Source organism: Bos indicus, chromosome X (genome assembly GCF_029378745.1).
Source record: "Bos indicus isolate NIAB-ARS_2022 breed Sahiwal x Tharparkar chromosome X, NIAB-ARS_B.indTharparkar_mat_pri_1.0, whole genome shotgun sequence".
NCBI classification, from domain to species: Eukaryota; Metazoa; Chordata; class Mammalia; order Artiodactyla; family Bovidae; genus Bos; species Bos indicus.
This window is the reverse complement of record NC_091789.1, coordinates 136,074,909-136,099,975: the sequence shown is the minus strand read 5'-3', so window position 1 is coordinate 136,099,975 and position 25,067 is coordinate 136,074,909. Positions and strand designations below refer to the sequence as shown.

Genomic DNA, 25,067 nt, shown 5'->3' with positions numbered 1-25,067 from the left:
AAATAGCTCAGCTGGAATTCCATCACTTCCACTAGCTTTGTTCATAGTGATACTTCCTAAGGCCTGTTGGACTTCACCCTCCAGGATGTCTGGCTCTAGGTCAGTGACCACACCATCATGGTTATCTGGGTCATTAAGACCTTTTTTGTAGAGTTTTGTGTATTCTTGCCACCTCTTCTTTATCTCTTCTGCTTCTGTTACGTTCTTCTGTTAGGTTTCTGTCCTTTGTTGTGCCATCCTTGAATGAAATGTTCCCTTGGTATCTCCAATTTTCTTGAAGAGATCTCAGTCTTTCCCATTCTATTGTTTTCCTCTATTTCTTTGCATTGCTCACTTAAGAAGGGTTTCTTATCTCTCCTTGCTCTTCTCTGGAACTCTGCAATCAGTTGGGTATCTTTTCCTTTCTCCTTTGCCTTTTGCTTCTCTTCTCTTAGCTATTTGTAAGGCCTCCTCAGATAACCACAGCATTGCCTTCTTGAATTTCTTTTTCTTTGGTCACTGCCTCCTGTGCAGTGACCTCCTGTCCATAGTTTTTCAGGCCCTCTGTCTCCCAGATCTAATCCTTTGAATCTATTCATTACCTCTACTCTGTAATCATAAGGGGTTTCATTTAGGTCATACCTGAATGGCCTAGTGGTTTTCCCTACTTTCTTCAATTTAAGCCTGAATTTTGCAATAAGGAGCTGATAATCTGAGCCACAGTCAGCTCCCAGTCTTGTTTTTGCTGACTGTATAGAGCTTCTCCATCTTCAGCTGCAAAGGATATAATCAATCTTATTTCAGTATTGACCATCTGCTGATGTCCACATGTAGTCATCTTTTGTGTTGTTGAAAAGGGTGTTTGCTATGACCAGTGCTGCCATGACCAGTGCATTCTCTTGGCAAAGCTTTGTTAGCCTTTACCTGTTTCATTTTGTACTCCAAGGCCAAACTTGCCCGTTACTCCAGGTGTTTCTTGACTTCCTCCTTTTGCATTCCAGTCCCCTATGAAGAAAAGGACATGTTTTTTGGTGTTAGTCCTACAAGGTCTTGTAAGGTTTTCATAAGGTTCAGCTTCTTTGGCATCAGTGGTTGGGGCATAGACTTGGATGACTGTGATGTTGAATGGTTTGCCTTGGAAACAAAATAATCAGTAGGAATTATTGAGTGTTTATGTTAAGCCCCACATGAATTGCCTCATGTACTTTTCCCAGTAACTCTATGAAGCAAATACCATCATTAGTCTCACTGTACACATGAGGATCCTAAAACACAGAGAAGTTAAGAAACTTCCCTGAGATAACACAGTTGGGGAGTCAGTCTGAGTTGCTGATGCCATACAAGCTATTATCCATAATGCTACACTTCCTTCTAAGGACTGTCTGAGGATTTGCATTTATTTCACTGTTAGAAAATGCAGAAAAGGTAATTTTTTAAAAAAGAAGTTCAGTGTTCAAATTTATAAGAACAGTTGTCCTGCCAGAAAGAAAGCAAAAATGAAGCATAAAATAAAATGTTAGTAGCTCAGATTTTCTTCAGTAAATAGTTAAATGAGCTTCATCAGATTATTTAAAATTTTAACATTCTCCTCTCTCCGTCTAAAGAGTAATGTGTAAGTCCTTATCCTCGCTGCATAAATGATTTTATGAAGTGTCATGTTATTTATGAAACCTTTATAATCTAAGGGAGACAGAGAAAAAACATGAGTCTGTTAGTTGGCTTAAATTTTGCGAGACCTCTTATGGCCTCAGAAGGGGAGAAATCAGCTCAGAAGTCTGTCACTCTTGGGTGGATGTAGGCTTATTATGCTTTATTTTTTATCACTTCAAGTTGAACATAGCCAGCTACAACAGTGTCAGTTCTGTGGGAGCCTAAAGCTTAGTATAGGACTCCTTTCCTCCCCAAACTCCTAATCCACCAGCTCACTGAAGAGATTTTAAGTGCAAGGCTATATAGGCAACCACTCCTCAAAGCCCAGCCTCGTAAAGCATTTGGCCTGAAAGAAAAGAAACTCAAGGAGTTAGATGCCAGTTGGCCAGAGTTACTATTATATTTTTCTTGAAGGAATGGCGAAGTGGTGGGTTGGAAGTGGGATACAGCCTTGGGTTTACCTGAGAGGCTGTGTGGTGAAGTTCTAAAGCAGGGTACCATCCAGCCATTTAATAGTTTGATGATACTTCCTTAGCTCTCCAGACTCTTGACCCTGCAGTTTCCTCCTGTGTCAAATGGGGAGAATGATACTCATCTTATTAGGACTGAATAGCACAGTTCAGCTTCCCAAACTTGAGCCGTGAGCATATATCACTGTATCAGTCAGGGCAACTTGGAGGAAGGTTTAGTAAAAGGATCTGTTACAAAAGCATGGGCAGGGTTCAAAGAAAGCAGCTAAGGGACAGTGCAAGGACCCAGGACTGGCAGTTGTGGGGAGCTCTGATCATGCCAGGCTTGAAGAAGGCAAGAGAGGCAAACATGGGCTTTACTGGGGAGTGTTTAGAAAAGGCTACAAGACTGGGGCTCAGGCAGCCGGCAGCAACACCCAAGGGAGAGCAAGCAGGAGACTGAAGCAGTCACCAGCCTCACTCTTCTCCACCGCCCCCCATCTCCTGCTGGGACTCCCCATTGGCTGAACCCAGCTAGAAGCAAGGGAGCCCACCAGCCTTCCGGGAGGAGGACTGAGGAGAATGGGTGGATGGGGCACAGCAAATGGAACCCCAGCTGCTCACCGCCTCTATTAGCATTTTTCCCATTTCTCTTTTCAGCACAACCCTCTTTCCCCCTTTAACAGAACCCCCTTAGTAACTGAAATACAGTTACTTTAAAAAGGTGACTTTTACATTTCATCCTAAGCAGAGATACCTGTGAAATCCCAGATTGGATGTGCTGGGCTTTTCTCTGTAACATATACGTTGGGGAGCTCTGCCGCAGTTCAGTACTTGAAATACGGTAAAGACTCAGTAAAGTCGCAGATGAGTGTGCAGTGGAGCACACTGTGCACATTGAAACTAGCTTTTACAAACATATATTACTATTAACAATGTACTCTTTTTCCCAATATATTTTCTAATTGAAGATGGCTATTTATAGAAAAGATGATAGAATTTTGTATATACTTTTTATAAATGGCCCACGTTAATGAATTTGATTGTGGCCCATTGGTTTTTCATTAGATTCTTTTGGTTTCTCAGGGCAAACAAGTAAATTATCTGGGAATGTTGATAAGTTTTTCCACTTTTTGCTGTTTAAGGTCTTACCATAGTGGCTAGAACCTACAGGGCAGTGTTCAATGACCGTGAATAATACATGGTGATATCAGGACTTCTTTGTTTCTTCCTTGCTATAATGAAATGCTTCTAATTCTTGTGTTGCTTGTTTGGTAAGGTTAGACATGATGTTGGCTGTTGGCTTATGAGAGAGATTCTTTATCTTGTTAAGGAAGTGTCTGTATAGTCTTAGTTGGCTAAGGATTATTATTAATATCAAGAATGGGCATTATGTCTTAAGAAATACTTCTTAGATGTCTGTTGAGACTTTAGAATCCTAGAATAAATTCTGCTGGATTAAGATGTTTAATTCTTTTAGTATATTGTTCTACAATTTTTTTTCTAGAAGAGTTCCATCTTGGTGGGACTAAAGGAGGGTTTATATGCCTAAAATAATTTTCTGGATTTTGAGGAACTAAATAAAGTGCATACAATTAAAATTTTTTCTGATAAAAATATGTAAAATTGTATATTATTCATATAATGATATTTAAAATAATATTGTATGAGAAGTATTATACTTGTAGGCTCCAAACAAAATGGGTGCATTCCCCAATAGTCTGTAGGTCACTGAGTCTCCCTTTACCTCCAGTACTTTAGCAGTTTCTCGAAGGATATAGAGGCTGAAAAGTTGGAAGATTCTGGGTATTCAGTATGAATACCCAGCTGAATATTCAAGGTAGAATTCCTAGCAGAGATGAACTGAGCCTTTGCAGATCTGCCCCTGTTTCTGAAACTAGACCCAACATAAGACTTTGTCTTTACTTAGGGTAGGTAAATTTAGCCCAGTATGAGCAGCACAACTAACTAAACAAGTGAGAAGCCAAAATACAAGAAAGTTAAGCATATGTCGTAACATATGTGGGATGGGGGAACACTCTAGACTTGTAATCTGCATAAATCCTGGCCACCCTGATGTCCATCTCAGCTCAGTGCTACATCCGCAAGAAACAACACTCCAGCAACACAAAATAACTAAAAAGCTATTTAAATTTTTTGTGTCATATCAACAAAACGTAAAGAAGGACTCACATTTGTAGCACATAGCCATCTTCTTCCCTTATCTTTCTCCCCAAAACTCCATTTCCTTTCAGCCCAAAATTTGCTCCTCTTTTTCCCAGCATCTCTCTCCCAGTATCTCTCTCCCAGTGTCTCCAACTCAGTCTGACTTGGCCTTTGTCCTCCCTCCTCTTCTAGATCCATTCTTTTCTTTGCCCTTCTCATTGTGAAGCAGTTAAGTTCTTTTCGGTTCCGTGCCTCACCCATTGCCCAGATCTGCACATTAAGGCCCAAGAACTATCAGGCAAAGGCAAACCTTTAGTGGGCAGGATTTTCATTGTGTTTTGTTTTCCTCTCACACACGCAGAGACCAAATTCCCAAGCATTTCCCCAAAGCTCTGCTTTCCTGGGGCTTTCATTTTCCTCTCCCAGTGAATGGTTCACCATGTTCTAATCTAATCTCCCTACCCCCACTAATTTGATGACAGAACTAATAAACAACAAAGATGTCAAGAGCAGGGAGACAGAGAGACCTGGGTAGCCCAGGACCTGGGAAAGGAACTCTGTGAGTAATGGAGGGTTGGGTCTGTTGGCAAAATTATGGTCACAAAAAGTGCCATCTCTTCTATTTGGCCTGGTTCCTCTGAAGCTGAAGTTTCCCCAAAAGTATTATTAAGGCCTCAAGAAAGAGGTACAGGAAGAACAAGGCAGCATTAAGCTGTCTTTCTGTTTCTTAAAGCTGGAGGGTTTTCCACGGCTGAGATGCCGGGAGATAGAGGAGGAGGGTCGGCCCTCCCAGCCTGGGGCAGTCCGGCCCTTGCCCTCTGCCACCAGCTCCGTCTCTAAAGCCCAGACACCCCCTCCAGCAGAGTGACGAGCCTATTTTTAAAAGACCAGGCATACTCTGAATGAATAATGACTTCTCTTTTTCTCTACCCAGTGCCAATCAGTGACTCATCAACCATTTTCTAAATGACTATGTTTTCATTCCCCAGTTTCCTTCGCACTGCGATATTAGAGAAGATTAAATGCAGCCCCTAGTTGCCTCTGCTTTTCTGCGTCTTGTTTTAGAGATGGTAATGCCCCCAAAATAGAAGTGTTTCATTGAATGCTGATCATTTAGTGACAAGTGAAAACACACATACACACACCCCCACACACACCCACACACCCTGCAGTGTTAGGGAAAGCTCTATAGGACTTCTGGGAGGACATTAGGTAAAAGAGAAGAAAGTGAAGTCTTGGACTATGAAAAATGTGATATCTCAACAGGAACCCATCCCCTGCCCCCCACATCACTCCCTGATTTCAGGCCACAGCCCTTTATCACAGACCCCAGCTACACGTTGTCCAGCCACCTTCTACTCCATGCCGTCCTCTGCCCAATGTTTATTTTCTTTTATGAGCTCTTCTGCTTTCCCCCTCCACCCTGGCACCTCTTCTTGCCCCCTGATAGTAACTTTTCTAGTTCCCTGTGGTCCTGTTAGCACCCTTCCCCCAGTAAAACTCTGCTTCTTTGCCAGGGTGTTCTCTACTTATTCCTATATGTGGCTGTTTTCAGAATGAGGCTTGTCTGTCACCCCAAGAGTGAAGAGAGAGTTTGGATGGTGACTATAAACCCATCATCATTTCTGAGATAAACTCTGCCTGTCCTGCTGCCGACGGGCTGGGGTCTTCTCTTTACACACACACTCTCACACACACAAACGTCAAAAAAACCCAATACAAGTTTCTCCACTATCTGAAAGTAGAGTGTTCCTATGAAAACTTTCAGGAAGCAATGACCTTCAAACACATCTTGCTATGGGATGCACCCAATAAATCGAGATAAAGCCCAGATGTTCCCAGACCTGGGTAAAAGCCTGACGACTGGCTGCTGAGATGCTGAGCACAGGTCCCAAGGAGGAGTGTGGCAGCGACCCTCTCACCTCTGGGGGTGCTTGCTGCCTCTGTAACCTGCTCCTTGCAAAACAAACGCTGAGCACTATTTCCCCTTTTTGCCTTTTCTTGTAAAAGTGAGAATCTCTTTGGATTTCTTTTGGTTAGGGAATACAGGTGTGGATGTATGTCTTTTGTAAAAGCAAAGTGGCCTAAGGTGAACTTCCCAAAGCGGGGCATGGTGGTGGGGGGAAGTGGGGTGCCTTCCTGCTCTGTGGCCTGGGTGCTCTGTGGATTATGTCAACATGGTTCCCTTGTGCAGAAACTTCCAGCTACGTCTAAATTATTGAGAGTTCTGGAAGTAGATCAAAAGGTGGGAGGACTGTGAGGTCCAGACATCGATTCTGCTCAGTCACCTCTTTGGGCTGACTGTCCCTTGACCTAAGGTCACTGCTTCTTTTAGGGAAGCCTGTGTGACCGTCTTCTCCAGGTAACTTCTCTCCCATCAAACCTGTAAGCCTGTGGATGGTAACAGCTCTGCTGCCTCTTGTTCTGAGTTCCTGCACTTTCCCACCCACTGCCATTGGCCCTCTGTGAAAGAACCCTCTGCAAATCATCCTCATTGGAATATCCCGTCTGTTCCCTGTTGGGACCCTGACTGGCCCTATCCTCCTCTCTTCTCCATTCCCATCCCACCTCTTGGCCCTGTTTTGCTCTGATTTTTCTCTCGCCTCCTGCAGCGTCTTCTGCCCTCCTCAGGCAGTGGTCTGAGTGGGAGTTACATGAACATCAGTTGGCCAGCATACACTTGCTGGAAAGGAAGGCTAAGGACTGATTTGGAGCTGGATTATTGACTGTGTCCTCAAACCCTCCGCATTATAATCTACTTGTTCTAAGCCTGTGGGGCTTCTTCCTCTGTGAACCATTCTAGGATCATTTAAGGCCACAGGATATCTATAGCAACTGAATCTCAATAGTCATAATCATCATAACCATCATCATGGCTGCCAGTTGCTGATTGCCAACTCTGAACCAGGCACTGTGCCTGGTGTTCTGCCTCTGTACATCAAATGGAAGTTTCCATCTCACTCCTCAGGGTTGCTTCCCCATGGTATATGGGAAAGGGACGGATTGATTCCCAGCCCCATCTCAAGTTGTCCACCCCTACACCCCTATCACTCCACTTCTCTGTGTATTACTCCCAACTCCACCAGGAGGCGTTACAAACATCCCCAAGGATAGACGTCCGGCTCTGAGATGGACCTTCCTCTTGGTAAGTTGCTGTTCCCTCTGCAAGGATCCCTGGGAGCTTCAGGAAGTAACTGGGAGTCCCAGCTCTCACTTTCCTCCCTTGCACAGGTACACCCTTATGTGGGGCTCTCAGTCTGTGCTCAAGGTTGGAGGAGCAGTAAAGGGGGAACAAACATATGTGAAGGAAAGACTGGAACCTCAGAAACATACGAGAAGTTGAAGTTTTCTCGGAGAGGGTAGAAACACTTAGAGGAAGACCTCAGTTCCTCAGCTTGCCCTTGCCCTCTCTCCTTCCACATGCGCCTCCCGCCTTTTGGAAATGTTTATCCACTGGAGCTGTTCTCACCCAGGATACATTCCTTTCTCCAAGCAGGACCTTGCCCCCAGCGTGACTCAGTCAAGCAGTGGTGTTCTGTCCACCGGTCCTTCAGAGCTGCCCCCCAGGAGAGGGACATACATGTGTTTACTTTTCAGATTATCCAACAGTAGGTGTGGATCTTGTTTCTCTCTTTCCCTACCGCTCTCCACTCCCCGGCATGTGGCTTCAGGCTCTTTAGTGGCCTCACCTTTAGCGATATAAAAACCCAGCCCAGGTCCGGAAATGACCTCTTGTGAGAATCACTGCATTTCTCAGCTAGGGTCCCGCCTCTGCCCTGAGCTCTGTCTGAGATGGCAGTTGCTTCCATTGCCCCAGTTTCATATGCTTTAGCTCTAGACCCCTACAACCTTCTGGGTTGGCTATGATTCTTCTCTCACATTCTGCCCTAAGTGAATGACCCTCAATCTTGGGACCTAGGAATTGGCCTTCTTCCCTTTCTCTCTCACTCCTCTATCATGTCCATCACCAAGTCCTGGAGATATTATCTCCTTGACTTTTTCTTATTGGCTTCCCTGAGATCTCAGATGGTAAGGAATCTGCCTGCAATGCAGGAGACCCAGGTTCAATCCCTGGGTCGGGAGGATCAGGAAATGGCAACCCACTCCAGTATTCTTGCCTGGGAAATCCCACTGGCAGAGGAGCCTGGCAGGCTGCAGTCCATGGGGTTGCAAAGAGTCGGACACGGCTGAGCGACTGAACCACATGTGCCTCTCTCCTTTCCCCACCTTCTCCACCCCTCCTCCTACTCTCTTCATATTGACTGCCAGACCCTCTTGTTATCTTCCCACCCTTTTTTATGATGTTGCTCTTTCATTTTCACTCCCTTAACTAAACTATAAGCTCCACAAGGGCAGGGAGTCTGTCCATCAAATTCACGGCTGTACCTCTGGTGTCCTGCCTGGTGTCCGGCAGATAGTAGGCACTCAATACTCATTTGCTGAATGAATAAATAAATTATTGAGTCCAATTCACTTACCTTGGAGGCTGTAGAGATAAAGTCCCTAGCACTATCTTGCATACAACAAGCTGCGAAGGAATACCTATTGGATAAATGAAAAGTTCTTTTGCTCAAGGTCACAGAGCTAATTAGTGACAGTACTTAAGTCAAATCTTGTAACTCCAGTTGATTCTTAGCCTTGGTTGAATCTTAGAAACATCTAGGGGGTTTAAACAATTCTCATCCCCAGGCTGCACCCTGGACCATTTAGACCAGACCTTCTTGGTGGAGTTGGTGATAGGAAGCCAGGTAGCGATCATTTTCAATGCTTCCTAGGTGATTCCAATGTGCAGACAAGGTTGAGAACCACATAAAACCCTGAAGTAGACCCAAGGAGAAGGCAATGGCACCCCACTCCAGTGCTCTTGCCTGGAAAATCCCATGGACGAAGGAGCATGGTAGGCTGCAGTCCATGAGGTCATGAAGAGTCGGACACGACTGTGTGACTTCACTTTCACTTTTCACTTTCATGCATTGGAGAAGGAAATGGCAACCCACTCCAGTGTTCTTGCCTGGAGAATCCCAGGGACGGGGGAGCCTGGTGGGCTGCCGTCTATGGGGTCGCACAGAGTTGGACACGACTGAAGCGACTTAGCGGCAGCAGCAGACCCAAGGTAACCCCCTGTTTCTCATCCTGCATCTAATAGAGCATTTTTGAGAAAAATTAAAAACCTTACTGAATGGACTGAACCCTGGATTCACATGTGAAGAAATAACGGTAGCTGGGGGAGAAGGGGAGCATACCCTCATGTTGGCTTGGGATCACACCATGGTAAGAAGCAGTGTGTACTCATTTTCAGAAGTGTATCCTGAAGACAGAAAAGTGGTCTTGTAAGGTGGGTGGAGGTACTGGAAGAAGTAGTGGGAATGTGTTTGGGACCGTTTACCTCCTGGGAAGCTGTTGCCTAATAATCCTCTTAGACCACAGAAGAGTAACTCCAGAGAGTTAGTCCAGTTCAGTTCAGTTACTCAGTTGTGTCCCACTCTTGCCTTGAGACCCCAGAGTTAGGAAGGATCCTTTTGTTTGCATCATTTGAAATGGACAAACCTCCAGGCATGTTTTCCAAGGAAATTGGTTTAGACAGTTATGGAGAAAAGGCTAGAGGAGTCATTTCCTCCTTGGAAAACATCATACTGGAGATAGCAGTACTTGATGGTTCATTTCATCCCCAAATCACCAAGCTCTTTTGTTGAGGCTTATTTTCAGAACTGTTGTATGTAAAGATGAGAATTATGACTTGAAAGAGAAGCAAGAAAAGAAAGGATGAGTAGTTTGCCCAAGGAATGTCACTGAAGTCACCGAGAGAGTACTGTTTTCTGAGATTCTGATTCTGAGTCCCAGGCTCTACCCTTTGGATCCTACCCTAAGCATGGAGGGCTAACTTCATACCAGTTGAAATCCTTACAGTGACAACTTTTTAGACTCATTACAGGAGTTCTTAAAATGTGAGGAAAGAGGAAAGTAAACCACCATTCAATACAAAGATTTGAATTTGCTTTTGTCTATTTACAACATATATAATAAATAAATGTCAGCATTGATATATAAAGAACTCATATAAAGTATTAAGTTTGGTTTTATAACTCAGTATAATGTTTAATCAAAATGCTATCTTTAAAAAATAGATCCAAACCTCTATTTACAAAAAATCGCCCAGGGGGATTTTGCAGAGTTTTGGCAGTGCATGGGCAGACCTGTCAATTAGTTCTAGGTTTTAGCTACTCGGTTGGCATCTGTGGGAGAAAGAGATGAAGGAGGAAAAAAGGTCATATGAATTTCAGGGCTTTAATAAGACGGAATCCCATGTTTTGGGTAGGAAAAAACACAGCAGTTATTATAAAGTTGATGAGTTAGTTTCTCCAAATGGAAACTCAGTTTGGGTATCTTATCTTTCAGATCATGGTTCTCTCTGGTTATCTTCATTTATGCACTGCTTTGTGCTTGTGGTCTAGACTCTGTCTACAATGTGCATGCATTTCATGGGCTTTAACATTGAAGACATAAAGCAGCATGGAATAGCTCAGCTTGGATTAATATTGAACACCAGTGGTTGGAAACATGTAGTTTTAGAATTGAAAGGGTCATTTAGTTCATTTCCTTCCCTCTAAGTAACTGAATGTTTAAACACCAGATGTTGAGGTGAGAGACATTCTAATATATCTCTAAAGCTGGAGATTCCATAAACTCAGCTCAGAGTTTTTCCAGTCAAGAGACTTGTTCATCTCACATCTTGTGTACTTTTTTCCTTGAGTAAGTCCATTACTACTTGTTCCAAAAAATACAGTATGACACGACAGGTTCTAGGAGAGAGGAAGGCACTTAAGGACTGTTATCTGACTACCTACTAATATAATGGCTGATAAATCAAGGGCCCCAGGCATGCTACAGCTCACAGATCAACTTAGGACAAGATAGTCACAGTTATTCAGATCATGTGCAACTCGAGATCAACTTGTTTTAGTATTTCCATCTCATGGATACTTCAACCACTTTGAAAATAACCTGCCATCTTTTCAGTCCCTTAAAATGTTAAAGTCATTTTATCTTTTTTTGTGTAGTGAATGATGAAATATCTGAGTTTAAGCAAATACTGTTTAATTTGAGATTAACAGATAATTCAAACTTATACTAGGAAATTCATCTTAATGCAATTTTAACACTTAGAAAAGCTATAAAGATAAATTCTGATATTTTTATACTCGACAGGTGACACAATTTATTTACCTTTAAGTTGTTTATATAAGAATGTCAACAAATTCATTTTAAATTGACATATTATTTCCTATGTGGTCTTAGACTGAATGTATATTAAAGTTTAGTGCAAATTTAAATTTATGTTCAAGCATCAAAATAGACAAAAACTATTTTCATGACATAGTGTTAATAATTCTTTCATTTTGTGCTTTTTATTGACACATTGGGGAGTTTTAAAAATAATATGAAATGGTACTTGGAGGTAAGGTCTTTGGGAAGTGATATGGTTAACCTGAGGTCATGAGGGTGGAGCCCCCATGATGGGAAATCAACCCTGAACGTTCACTGGAAGGACTGATGCTGAAGCTCCAATACTTTGGCCACCTGATGCAAAGAACTGACTCATTAGAAAAGACCCTGGTGCTGGGAAAGACTGAAGGCAAAAGGAGAAGAGGGCGGCAGAGGATGAAATGGTTGGATGGCATCACCGATGCAATAGACATGAACTTGGGCAAGCTCTGGGGAGACGGTGAAGGACAGGGAAGTCTGGCATGCTATAGTCCATGGGATTGCAAAGAGTCAGACACAACTGAGTGACTGAACAACAACAGAGGAAGAGAAGGGCTTCCCTGGTGGCTCAGATGGTAAAGAATCTGCTTGCAATGCAAAAGACCTGGGTTTGATCCCTGAGTCGGGAAGATCCCTTGGAGAAGGGAATGGCTCCCCACTCCAGTAGGAAGAGAAAGAGACCAAATAGCCCTTTTCTCTCCACCATATGTGGACACACTTAGAAGGCAGCCTACAGATCAGGAAAAGGTTCGTCACCAGAACCCAACCATGCTTGCACCCTTATCTCAGACTCTCAGCCTCCAGAACTGTGAGAATACATTTCTGTTGTTCAAGTCCCCCAGCCTTTAGTATTTTGTTATGGAAGCCTGAGCAGACCAAGACAAAATATGAAATATTTGGTGCTATTGTTTATAACAAATTACAGTATGGATAGTATTTATTCCCAACAAATGCAAAATGGGTATAATCGTCATGATACTTTTAACATTAGTTTCTGAGGTACCAGCCGCATCCTACTGTGTACCTAAGATATGAAATCAGTTGAATACTGATCTAGAGGAGATTTTCATAACTTTTCTTGTTTTTATACTTTTCATGACATTCTTCTTCAGTATTCAGAAGCTTTATGCATCTTTTCTTATCTGCTGATCAGTTGAAGGTGAAAGATTAATGGCTTGTTATTAGAGATGGTGGGGGACCAGGGGGCCTGGCGTGCTACAGTCCATGGGGTTGCAAAGAGTCAGACATGCCTTAGCAACTGAACAACAGCAACAATTTATTAGAACAATTAGGGTGTTGTACTGGTCAGAACCAACATGGTAGCTAGCTGTATTTAGTTGAATGATAATAAGCTCTGAGTTATAAGTCAGCCCCTCTAATTTCTATGAACCTTAATTAAAATGAGAAAGTGGTCAGATGGTTTGTTCAAGCAGGGGAAATGAAAAAATTATACTCTTTATCAATGAAAGAAAAATGGAAGCAGATCCTGTCATACGTGGTGTTCTCAGCAGCAGAGCCTGAGGAAGGGAACGTTTGGTGCAGATGATGTCATGAGAGAGAGCTCTCGGGGATTAGTGGGTGAGGGAAGCAGGGCTGGCAGGGGAAGGAGCTGAGCAAAGATGTAGATAGATTCAGGCACAAGGCAGCCTCAGCCTGATACCACAAAGAGCTCTGGGGTGTGGATAGCAGCACAGAGAGTGTTCCACCCTGTACCACTGAGTCGTTGGCCCTGCCTGCCCTTCCAGAGGGATGTAACCTCCCGGGTAGCCTGAGTGGGACACAGGAAATCCTCCAGAGCAGGTGGCAACTGTGAGCAGCCCATGTCTACAGCCGTGTGAAGCTGAGTGCTCCAGCCAGGTGAAGGCGTTCTGCAAGGGACTCTGCATCACCTGCTACAGACATCATTTCTTTTTTATTATTTTAAGTATATGAACCCAGTAGAATCATCTTTTTTCCTTCCACTTTTATTGAGGTATAATTGACATATAGAATCTTATATGTTTAAGATGTACTGCATCATAATTTGATTTACAACCATCACGAAATGATTATCGCAATAAGTTTAGTGAACATCTGTCATCTCATATAGATACAAAATTAAAGAAATAGAAAAGCAGAGTCTTTTTCTTGTGATGAGAACTCTTGGGATTTACTCTGACAACTTTCATATGTAACATACAGCAATGTTAATTATATTTGTCATGTTCTACACGACATCTGTAGTACTTCTTTATCTTAGAACTGGACTAGCACCATGTTTTGAATATGTAAACTGTTTGTTATTGGACAATGATGATTTAATGCTGTTTAACTGGAAGGGAAACACCTTGAGGGCATGTCTTTGTTTTGTTTAATTCAAAGGCGATTCCTTGGTTCCCAGAATAGTCACAAACACATAGTAGGTATTTGTTGCATGACATCTGTGGAATGAATGAATGAGGAAGATCCAGAGCTCTGGTGCTGGACTGTTGGAGCAATGCTTTTGTAAGGAACTGGGACTCCTGTTAATCAGAGCTACATCTGACCACGTGTAGTAACTGGCTTGCATAGAGGGTTATTTTTTTCACAATGCAAGAAATCTGCAGGTTCGATGCACGGTACTGGATGCTTGGGGCTGGTGCAATGGGACGACCCAGAGGGAGGGTAGGGGAGGGAGGAGGGAGGAGGGTTCAGGATGGGGAACACATGTATACCTGTGGCGGATTCATTTCGATATTTGGCAAAACTAATACAATATTGTAAAGTTTAAAAATAAAATCAAATTAAAAAAAATAAAAAATAAAACAAAAACAACAAAAAAAAGAAATCTGGAGTGGGGGATGCCAGGCCTGGGGCATCACTCTGCTCTGTTATTTACACTCCAAGAGGCTTACGCCTTTGCTTTCATCTTTGCGTCCATCACAGTGGCAGGACAGCCCTTCCCTCTCAGCCTCCAGTCTACTCCCCAGGGCCAAAGACGAGAAGGGAAGTCTTTATCCAGAACTGCGTCATCTGGACCATCCTGAATGCAAGGGAGTCTAGGATGGGGAGCAGACTGGCTGCTGCCATTGCCACCCGGAACACAATGGAGATGCTGTTAGAAAAGGAGAAGGGGTTAGTGGGGAGGCAGATGACTGTGTCTGTCACAGTAGCAAACCTGAGCAAGGCTACAGGTGGTTGAAAATGAACACTGTCTCTCCTAAGGGCAAAGAAAGGCAAAATTCAAAGAAAAATGGAAAATGATTTAAAACCCTCAAATCCTTTTTTCTCTTTTTCTCCTTCCCCATCCATTTTCTGATGACTTTCATAGCAACCAGGGTTGAGCTTCTTCCCAAATCCCACAGGAAATACTTGAAAGTGAATGTCGCTCAGTGGTGTCTGATTCTTTGCGACCCCATGGACTGTACAGTCCATGTAATTCTCCAAGCCAGAATACTGGAATGGGTAGCTTTTCCTTCTTCCAGGGGATCTTCCCAACCCAGGGATCAAACCCAGGTCTTTGATCAAACCCGCATTGTAGGCGCATTCTTTATCAGCTGAGCCACAAGGGAAGTCCAGGAAATACTTGAGACATGTTTCAAAACAAATCAAAATGAGCCTGTAACCCAGGCACTTGCTTACCACTTTTTTTTTTCCAACAGAATTCTTGGATAACTATTTTATTTTTCACTTAGTGGCCTGATATTCCGTCTGTACCCTAGTGAGTGTGGACGATGATCACCTTTAAAATTCTTTTTCTTTTAAGGGGGAAAATCGGACTGCTGCAATGTTTCTTCTGGTGTTGCCGTTACTATAGGAGACTCCAAGGCGCTGCTGTTTTCGTATAGTGAGTCTTGTGTTTCTCCATGGAGAAGCTTTCATTATTTCCAGACTCTTATTGAACCCATTATGAGACCATTGAGACAGGATGAGAAATAAAAATGTCTACTTTGTTCACTGGGCTGTTATTCCTGGATCTTTACAATTGAGGTGGAGAAAGAAAACACCTCCGGAAAAATAATTTAAGAGGCATGGCTGGTCAGTTGTCTCCCATTTGATCCCAGGAGCCCTGTAGTTCACATGCAAATATGAAAAGGGCCACAGAAATAAATTTCAGTGACATTTTTTATTTAAAAATCTCCTGCTGACAAAACCACCTTTCCCATCAAGGGTCATCTCAGCGCACAATTCAAAGGCTGGCCTGTCCAGTAAAGTGCCTTTGTGCCAAGAATTCTGGATTTTCCTTTACAGCGTTCTTCCTCTGAGTGGTTGTGCTAGGTTTGAATTAGTGCACTGACTTTTTGAGCCTTTGTCTTCCCCATTCATAAAAAATTGGCCATACTTTTGGTTATATTGACATGGAGGCACCAAGTCAAATATCCTGACCCCAAAATACTTACCTCACACCAGCAGCATCATTTTCCCAGGAAAGACAGCATTTCTGCAAGTAGATTTATAAGTCAATTTTATCTGAAGGGTGTAACAATTCCTTCAAAAGAGCCAGGCTCTCACCCATTTTTGCTAATTGGCTAGATATTGGGGGTTCTTGTTTGTTTTTTTGTTATAGCCTGTCAAATGCAATATCATATATTATTATCTTGGTGAGCTTTCTATGGGGATGTTAACTTGTTCTACACCCACATAAAATACTTTATTCTCCGGTTTTCTTATTAGATTTACTAACATGTCACTGCTGTACCATTACCATTTAACAGCCTGGGAGGCAGAAAGAACACACTATTATACAAGTCTTGGCAAAGCCAGCACCAATGTAGGGAAATCATTAAGCTTTAGGAAGTTTTAACTTTTCTTGCACCCAGTGTCTTATCATTAATACAAGGTTCGTATTCTTCCCTGACCCCCTCATCTTGTAAAGGAAATAGAGGGAGAAAGGGGGAGAGGGAGGCGAGGAAGAGACACAAATCAAGCTGAGCCATAGCCATTTGCAGTGCCTGCACTTACATCAGTGATTAATCAAACTAATGGGGAGTTCTAATTCGGTGCTCTGCTACCCTTAAGCCCTGTAATTGCGGTGTCTCTGAACCCAAAGGAAACACGTTGCGCTCTGCGTGCCCAGGCGCATAGCTTTTAAATCTTCATAACTCTGTAATTACTCCAGTGCTTTCCTTCAAATCTGGCTTAATTTCACTTCCTTAATGAGCACAACGATCTTGATAAAGTCTGAAGTTTGCTGCCTCCGCCGTTCACAAGGACTCCATCCCAGACTGATAATGCGAGTCATAGATTTCACTCCGTCAAGTTCCTCTCTTGGAGCTGATTTACTTCAGGACCACCACAGTCCAAAGCACTTCCTCTGGGTCAAGGCCAGCACTGGGTGTTTTCCTTACAGAAGGGTGCTTGGAGACCAAAATCTGAACAGTTTTAAAAAAAAAAAAAAAGGGCGGTGCCGGCGGGGAGCTTGTGAACCCTTGGGGAATGGCTGTTTCGCTTTATTAGGGCCATGTGCTCCAGAGATGGTGGTTCACTTTACCCAGTCGAAGACTTTGCTTTATAGTAAATATATTAAAAATCCACTTCCTCTTTCTAAAGCGAGCCCTGCCAAAGAGTGAACTTTTTAAGTCAGCTTTCAAAAGAAAAGCAACATAATTTCCACATTCTTTCTCCCACCAACTGGTTTGTAGGATTTTGAAAAGATTTGTTGCAAATGCCCTTTAATGATACTAGTCAGAAGCTCATCTTCCCTCGCAGCTGGTTGGAGGGTCTCAGTTTGGGCCCCTGTGTTTTGCTTTTAACCATGTGGTGATGCTTGGTCTCAGCTTCAATCTTTCTGTTTCTAAGCTGTAAGAAGCAGCACTGAAACCCGAGTTGCTTTTAGCATCCCTGCTCCAGTCTGGATCCCCCCAGACAGTGGTAATCGCCCTGGGATTCTGGGCAGCACTTAATTCCTCTCTCTATTACAGCTTGCCCGCGTTGCCCTGCCATTGTTTGTTTACATGTCTATCTACCCTACTAGATTCCACCCTTGGAGAGCGATGTTTGTGCCTTCTTTCCTTTTATATCCCTGACAGCCAAGAGAGGCCTGAGCACCCGATAAATGTTTGCACTCAGTAAATAAAGCTTCCGGTAAATGTTTGTTGCATAACCAGAGGGACGAATAAGTGAATGAAACTCCCTGGTTGTTTGCTATCACCATCTGCTTTAACTCTGTCCGTTATTTTGATGTATTTGCAGTTCTGACTAGATCCAGATTTAGCATGTTTAAAATTATATTCAGTTTTAAAATGTGAGGCTAGGATTTTTGAAGATAAGAAAGAAGTTGAAATCTCTCCTATTGGAAACAATGTGAGTAATCAACAGTTCTTTGCAGGGAAGATAAAAAGGCTGGTTGCAACAGTCTTTGGATTTGCTGTCTTTGGCATTTTGGGAAAACCATTTAATAGCATGATTTTTTTTTCTGCCCATGTTTCCCTGCCAGTAAAATGCAGGGAAAAAAAAAAAAAAAAAAAAAAACCCTGTCCTGCATACTTCATAGATGAAGATTTTGAGGAAGAAAAGTACAAACGAAAACAAAGGAAATCCTCTGTTGTGGTATATAGTTTCACCACCCCCTGCCCTCCACCACCGCCCTGGAAATTATACACATGATAGTTGTCAAGAGTCAGGTACCTGAACTTATGTGTACGGTGGATTCACATTTTGATATTTAATGAATTTTTCCCTCTGCTGTTTCCTGGGAACATGGATTGTTGTTGTTTAGACACTAACTCGTGTCTCTTTTGCCACCCCATGGACTGTAGCCCACCAGGCTCCACTGTCCATGGGGTTTCCCAGGCAAGAATACTGGAGTGGGTTGCCCTTTCCTTCTCCAGGATCTTCCTGACCCAGGAATCAAACCCATGTCTCCTGCATTGGCCAGGTGGATTCTTTACCACTGAGCCACCGGGGAAGCCCTGGGAACATGGGTACATAAGACCAAATTTGAGGTTCTTGAACTAGAAGAACTTGAACTTTTGAGTCTCAGAAACTAATTCAAGAAGGCTTTGGACATAATGTCCATGCTGTGAACCACAGATCTGGGAGAAAACGTGCTGGTTCCAATGGGACGGTGTATAAGCACGGGCTGCTGGCTTCCTCCCGTGCCCCAGTACGGCTAAAGGAGAGCGGGAACTGGGGAATCTCAGAGCTCAGCAAATAACAGCACTGGGGAGAAGATCCCTGGGAACCCTGATGTGGAGAGAGAGGCCAGTAATATCTTCTGTAGCCTTCTCTGTGGCCGTGCGGATGCCTTCTCCCCATGTGTTTCACGGCTCTCTCGTCTTCAGCTTTTCTTTTGCCCTCAAGGTGTTCTTCTGTGCTCTAACTTTATTTGTGGGTGCAGTTTGAGTATAGGATAACCGTGAGCTCCAAAAAGTGTTCTGCTTGAATGTGAACCATATGACTCTCCAGTAGTTTCCCAAGAATGGCAGCTTCTCCTTTATTCTCCAGCCCGTGCTCCAGACTCTGAAATCTATGCTTCCACCTTTGGCAAGTGGAAGGTACCCCCACTACAAAATATCTTCACATTACGTTTTATGGACAAACCACATTCATTTACTTTCCAATTGTTGCTTTTTCCTTATGTAAACTTGATAGATGTTCCTATTGCAAAATGGTTCAGGTAACTTGGCTTGAGATGGGAGGCTCATAATTTTGACTAGTAAACTGACTGAAAATGTTTTTTATTTAATAGCTTTTTACTTAGTGGCAGGACTTTCAGGAGTGAATAAAAGTGAATCTGTGAGGAATAGGTGCTACTGAGTGGAGGGAGGGAGACTCCAGTCACTATAATTACACGGTTATTCTAACAAGCCCATGTGTCTCCTGGAATTTCTAGGACAAAAGAAATATTTTTCAAGCATAAATAATGGCTGTGCAGCATCTATGCTGGTGTATTTGAAACAGAACAGACGTTTTTGGTGAAGAATTTTTCGGGTATTTCTGCTTGGTTGCTTGTGAGGTTCCAGGGGCCGCTTGCTGACGGCTCTGCAGAGTGCGAGCCTAGCCAGGCTGGAGGCCAAGGGGCTGGGTGGCCCCTGCATGCCAGGCCTTTCCTTCAGCAAAGCCCACGGCCCCGCTGGACTGCCACAGGCATGAGTGTAACTGGGGGGTGTGCTGACACAGTATGCTTCGTTCATTTTATAATGGCATAAGGTTTATACTGACCGAACATTTAAGTTTATGGGCGGATTGTGCTGGCCTTTGAGCTGCATGAATGACTGCTGGGACTTCCGCAGTGGGGTCATTTTTAAATGCCTCCTTTCTTTCCCTTTTGGCTGCAAGCTCTTGGTGATAAATATGTGTACATGGGCGTGGGGGGAGGGGATCGTGATCCAGAGAGATGAACACGCACATAAGTAGATGTAACAGTCTGGCTTCAGATGTCAATCTTGTTTTCATCAGAGATTTTTGTGGGAAAACTTGGAGTCAAATGGGGCAATCTGAGATTTGAATAAGAACAACAACTCCTCGGTGTATGGAAAATTCATTGGCACAAAGAATATTCATGCACCCCCTCATGATGACATGATTTCCGTGTTTCAGTTCTATGAAGTAGGAACCAAACTAAAACCGTGGCTGAGGGGTGGGACGGGGGTCGGGGTGCAGCTTGAAGTGAGAGGGATACAGTGAGGCCCGAGGTGGTCTGAAGCTGCCCTTGCAAAGCTAGCACACAGTTTTTAGACAGTGTCTGGGAAGCCTAACAATCACTTCTCTAAAAGTGCCTTTATTCACACCTTCCAGTGGACTGAGAAAGACATCAGCCCACCGGTATGAATGCATATTTTAATTTGTATTAGTTTTATTTTTGGTGACTTTGAAAGGAAAGCTATCCTTCACACTTATCAAGAAGAAAATGCTGAAGTGACCTTGAGAGGTCCCTGCAGGCTACCAGAGGACGTTTTGGTGGGGGGGGGGCACTGAGAATGAAGGAGATCAATAGCCACAATCAAAGCTTTTTATTTTGTCCACGTGGCTTTATGTAGCACATGAGCAGGAGTCCAGGAGATGACAAAAAGTTTCCCTTTTCACACAGCCGAACTGTACTTTGAATCGTTTTGAAGTCCTGACTCTGCTGACTGCGTTGGGGCAGACACCAAGGTAGCTAGCCTGCTCTAGAACTTAATTACTTCCTGGAATTCTCCTCCTCCTGGGCCTGGAGGACAGCTTCCCCTCCCCATGGGACTTTTCTGTCCTCCTCTTCAATCACCTCTGTCTGGTGGTCAGGGCCAAGGAAGGAATTCCCCAATAATCCAAAGCTCCCCTTAGGAATGAGACCCCACCCTGGTCATGTCCTGCTGGCCTCGAAGCACTGGCCCCTGAAGGCTAGGACTAGGGCAGTGCCAGGGGAGGGGCAGTGAGATGTGGGGCAGACCCATTGCAAGGCCCCCTAACTGGATGCTTTTACATACCCTCATTATTCTTTCTGCCTCAGTGTTTAGGGAGGAGCGGGTGGCTTGGCTACCTAGAAGAACTCATGTTCAGAATTGTGAACATATTTAAAAAGTCAAGCTGAATTTGAAAACAGGCAGCTCTAAGCTCTTTAGATTTGTGAGATAAAAAAAAAAAACACACACACACACAAACTCCCAAAAGATGCTTTTCCAGAATATTCTCTTTTTTCACTTTTTATTTGGAAACAAACTCAAAGTTTAAGGAAATGTACCATGAATTCCAATATGCCCTTTATCTAGACTCACTATTTTGCACATTTTGTCCTTTTTTCTTTTTTTCCTTCTTTGTCCATATACATTGTCACCATCATTCTTCTTGTTGCTACTGAACCACTTCCACGGGTACCTTGAAGACATCATGTTCTTTTACCCCCACATCCTCAGCCTGGATCTTTTATGAACAAGGACACTCTCTCGACAAAAATGTTATTTTCTGAGGTAGGAGAGGGATGTCTGTTGAAGCCTTTATAACTGAAGTGTGAGCCCGTCTAGAGTGCCAAGCGTGAGGCCTTATGCAGGCTGCTGCTAAAGGCAGGGAGAGTGGAGAGGAGACCCCACCACAGGTCTGGAGGGCTTTATTGTTGCCATAAAACATATTTTTTCCATGTTCTCTTTAGACACATGAAATGAAGTCTGCATTCCCAAGATCTGGCTTGTGGCTTTAAAATAAAAAAAAAATATTTTTACAGTATTCTTTTTGGAGAGATGAAGGCATGCATTTTATTAACATTTCTCAAACTCTTTTTTAGCTTTTAGGCTGACAGCATCCAGCCTTAGACTGGTGCAATCGAAATACTGTACATGCCTTTTTAGAAACTACACCTTTCAGTTAACCAGAGGGGGAAACTATTTTCTTCTGTGAATCATCCACTCTGTGATGGAGAGCTTTAACATCCCTGTGTGTGATCAGCAGAGTAGGGTGACAGGGAGGTAATCTGGTTTATCCCACCTGACGTGTCAATGAGTTCTGCAAGCAGTTTTCTGGGGTTTTGCTCATGGGTGGTTTGGGTCTCATTCATGATGTTCTTATAGAGTCCTGGTCCAGCCCAGCGGCAGATGAATACCCAGGAAAGGGTATAAGCCAGCACGTTTGCCAGTCTGGCCACACCAGGATGCACTCTGAGGGGCAGCCCAGTTTTCCCTGCTAGGAACGCAAAGGACGTGCTCAGAGCTGGAATTTGGCGAAGCAACTTGCTCCAACACGTCAAAGCTGCTGCATCCCCAATACCCCACCCTCCTTCCGCCCTTACACCCCCAACCCCAACTTGAGGACTCCCCGCCCCCACCACGCTGACAGTCTCAATCCTAACCCCACCGAGGCGAAGAAGTATCTTTGCATCAGAACAAGCCTGGAGAGGTGAGGCCACCAGTGACTCCCAGCGGCCGCACAGGGCGCTGCGCCCCCTCGCCCCGGCCTCTCCCCCTTCCCCTCCCCTGCCCTGCGTCCGCCCCGCCGCCCCCGCGCCGCCTCCTGCGCCTGGGCTGGAGGCAGATTCCTCTCTCCGGGTTTTCAAAGCGCCTTTCCGAAACCACCTCCCCGCCCAGAGAGGGCGAGAGATCCCGGGCGCAATTGCTCCCCGGAGCGGCCGACGGGCGCGCGGGGAGAGGCCTGTGCCGGGGTACTTTCAAACTGAGGCGCGCGCACACACTCACACCCACCCACCCAGACACACGCGCGTGCGCGTGCTCGCGCGCGCATACACATACACACACACACACATACACACACGCCCATTTATATAGGCGGCGGCGGCGGTAGCGGCCGGGGCGGCGGCGGCGGCGGCGGCGAGCGCAGGAATGATGGAGCTGAGCCAGCCGACCCGGGTTGGAAGCAAGTGAGGAGAGCCTAGGCGCGCCCCGGGATTTCTGCGCCCCGTGCTTGTCATCCTACTCAGGGAACGGTGCACGGGCCGGCTGGACTGATTTGCTAGGGGGAGGGCGGGGAAGAGGAGGAAGCCAGGTGAGCAAGGAGCCCCCTGCGTATCTGGACTGCCCGAACGCACCTTCGCCGGACTCCAGCCGCCTCTCCACCCAGGTGGGCGCGTCCGCTTCCCCGCTCGCCAGGGGCGCTTTGAGGAGACCGGAAAGTCGCGGCCCGGCTGCGCGGGATGCCTTTCGCCAAGCGGATCGTGGAGCCGCAGTGGCTGTGCCGGCAGCGACGCCCGGCGCCTGACCTGGCGGAGGACGCGATCGGAGGCAGCGCAGAACCGCCGCCGCCGCCGCCGCCCCTGCAGCTGCCCGGCCGACGGGACGAGGCCGTGGCGCCGGGGCCAGAGGATCCTCCCCGCGCACCCCCCGCGCCTCCCGGGCCGCCACCTCCCGCGCCAACCGACCAGGCGCCGCCACCGCACGGAGAGGCGCCCGCGGCGGGTGAGGAGAGCGTGGCAGGGGTCCTGGAGGCGGCGTCCGTGGCTGGCGAGGCGTCCTCAGCGGCAGCCACCGCGGTGTTGCTCATGCTCGACCTGTGCGCGGTCAGCAACGCGGCGCTGGCCCGCGTCCTCCGGCAGCTCTCGGACGTGGCCCGGCACGCGTGCAGTCTCTTCCAGGAGCTCGAGAGCGACATCCAGCTCACCCACCGTCGCGTCTGGGCGCTGCAGGGCAAGCTCGGCGGCGTGCAGCGCGTGCTTGGCACGCTGGACCCCAAGCAGGAGGCAGTGCGTGAGTACCCGCGCGGTCCGCCCGCCTAGCGCTCGCTCCGGCGCCGCGCCCTCGCGCCCTCCGTGGTCTCCGCAATCCCAGCCCCGCGGCGCCGCGCCTGCTGCGGTTTACACCTTACTCTTGCTTCCCCATCCCTCCCCTCCCCTGGAACTCACCCCAGTCCTCCCAGAGTTCGGGTGAGGGATGCAGACGCCAGGGGAGAAAGTTAAAGGGGGCGGTCTCTGACCTCAAAGGCAGCGGTGGACTGAGAGGGAGCATTTATGGGGACAGAGAAGGCAGAGGGGTCTGTCATTGACTTCTGGGGCTCGATTTCTCTGTCCCTCCTCGGGAGGCAGAGGGTTGGTGCTACTTCTGTGGTTTCCAGCAGCCCGTCCTGAGCCCTGTGTAGTCCTCCCACCCCCATCCCAGTGCGTGCTTGGCGGGGGTGGGGTGGGGTGGGGGGCTCGAGAAGTGGCCTTTTAGGGCTTCTGCTACACTGTGGCAGTTTGGGCCCTCTTGTGACCTCAGGGGCTGCACCGAGCTCCGGACTTGTGCCCTGTGCTTGTGTGCGCCATAGCGTGGCGCCGCACGCCTCCCAGAGTGAACTCCGAAGCGCTCTGCTCCAGCCTTGTGGCCTGGGAGGGGCGTGGAGGGAGAAGTGTCCTGGACCCTGGGGAGGTCGAGGAGACCCTTGGGCATCTCTCCTGGCCTGACCACAACAGGGTTCCTACTGAATGACTCTCTATGCCATCTTCCCTCCAAGAATCTTGGAGGTGTTCTGCGCCCCCCTCCCACCCCCCACCCCAACGTGTACTATCATCCAATTTCACTCGCGTGTGCAAGACCCCTGAGCACCTTTGCTGCCTGTTAACTTCACTCTTGCGACATCCCAGGGCTCCCAATAAATGTAATTCTGGCGCTCAGGAGGGTCCCCTGGCGCACTGTTGGCCAAATCAAGAGGTGTCGGAGTCATTTAGAACCGAGCGGACGGTGGGCGGGGGCCCTAGGCTAGCATGCCGGTCCTTTGGCGCCTAGTTCAGCGGCTGCGACGCTCACAGCGAAGGTGATGTCAGCGCCTCCGACTTACATAAGAAGCTTCCCCGGTTGCTGCAGCAGCTGCGCCGGTGCGCGGTGGCCGCTGAGCGCGCGGGGCGGGGGCGCTCTCGGCATTCTTCCCCGGGGACTTCCGGGCACCTCTGCCCTGCAACCTGGCCCAGCCTTCTAACCAACCCTTCCCGCTCGAGCACTGCCTTCCTTCCCAAAAATAAAATAAAGTAAAACCCCTTTGAACCCCGGCCCGGGAATTCGCTGCTTTCTGCAATAACAATAATAATAAGCGTAATGAATAAATGATGTGCGCGATCGGTTTTCGCAGCTATAAAAGACCCGGAGTTGGGTTAATGACTGGTTGTTTAAAGGGCAATTCCGGGGATGAGTTCTGGAAAGAATTAGGACTGCCGTGGGCCAAGTCGTATTTTACTTTTGGGACTTGAAATGAGCGCTTTAATCCTACCTC

At 46.1% G+C, this 25,067-nt stretch overlaps 1 protein-coding gene across 2 annotated transcripts in view; it reads left to right on the top strand.

Moving 5' to 3' along the window:
* The first annotated feature begins 22,428 nt into the window (after positions 1–22,428).
* Positions 22,429–25,067, top strand: part of NHS (NHS actin remodeling regulator) — a 345,791-nt gene continuing 343,152 nt past the window's right edge. For both annotated transcript variants that reach the window (XM_070784960.1, XM_070784958.1), the window contains exon 1: positions 22,429–23,572. In XM_070784960.1, coding sequence (XP_070641061.1) covers positions 23,023–23,572 — 550 coding nt within the window. In that variant the 5' untranslated portion in view covers positions 22,429–23,022. The remainder of the gene's footprint in view (positions 23,573–25,067) is intronic.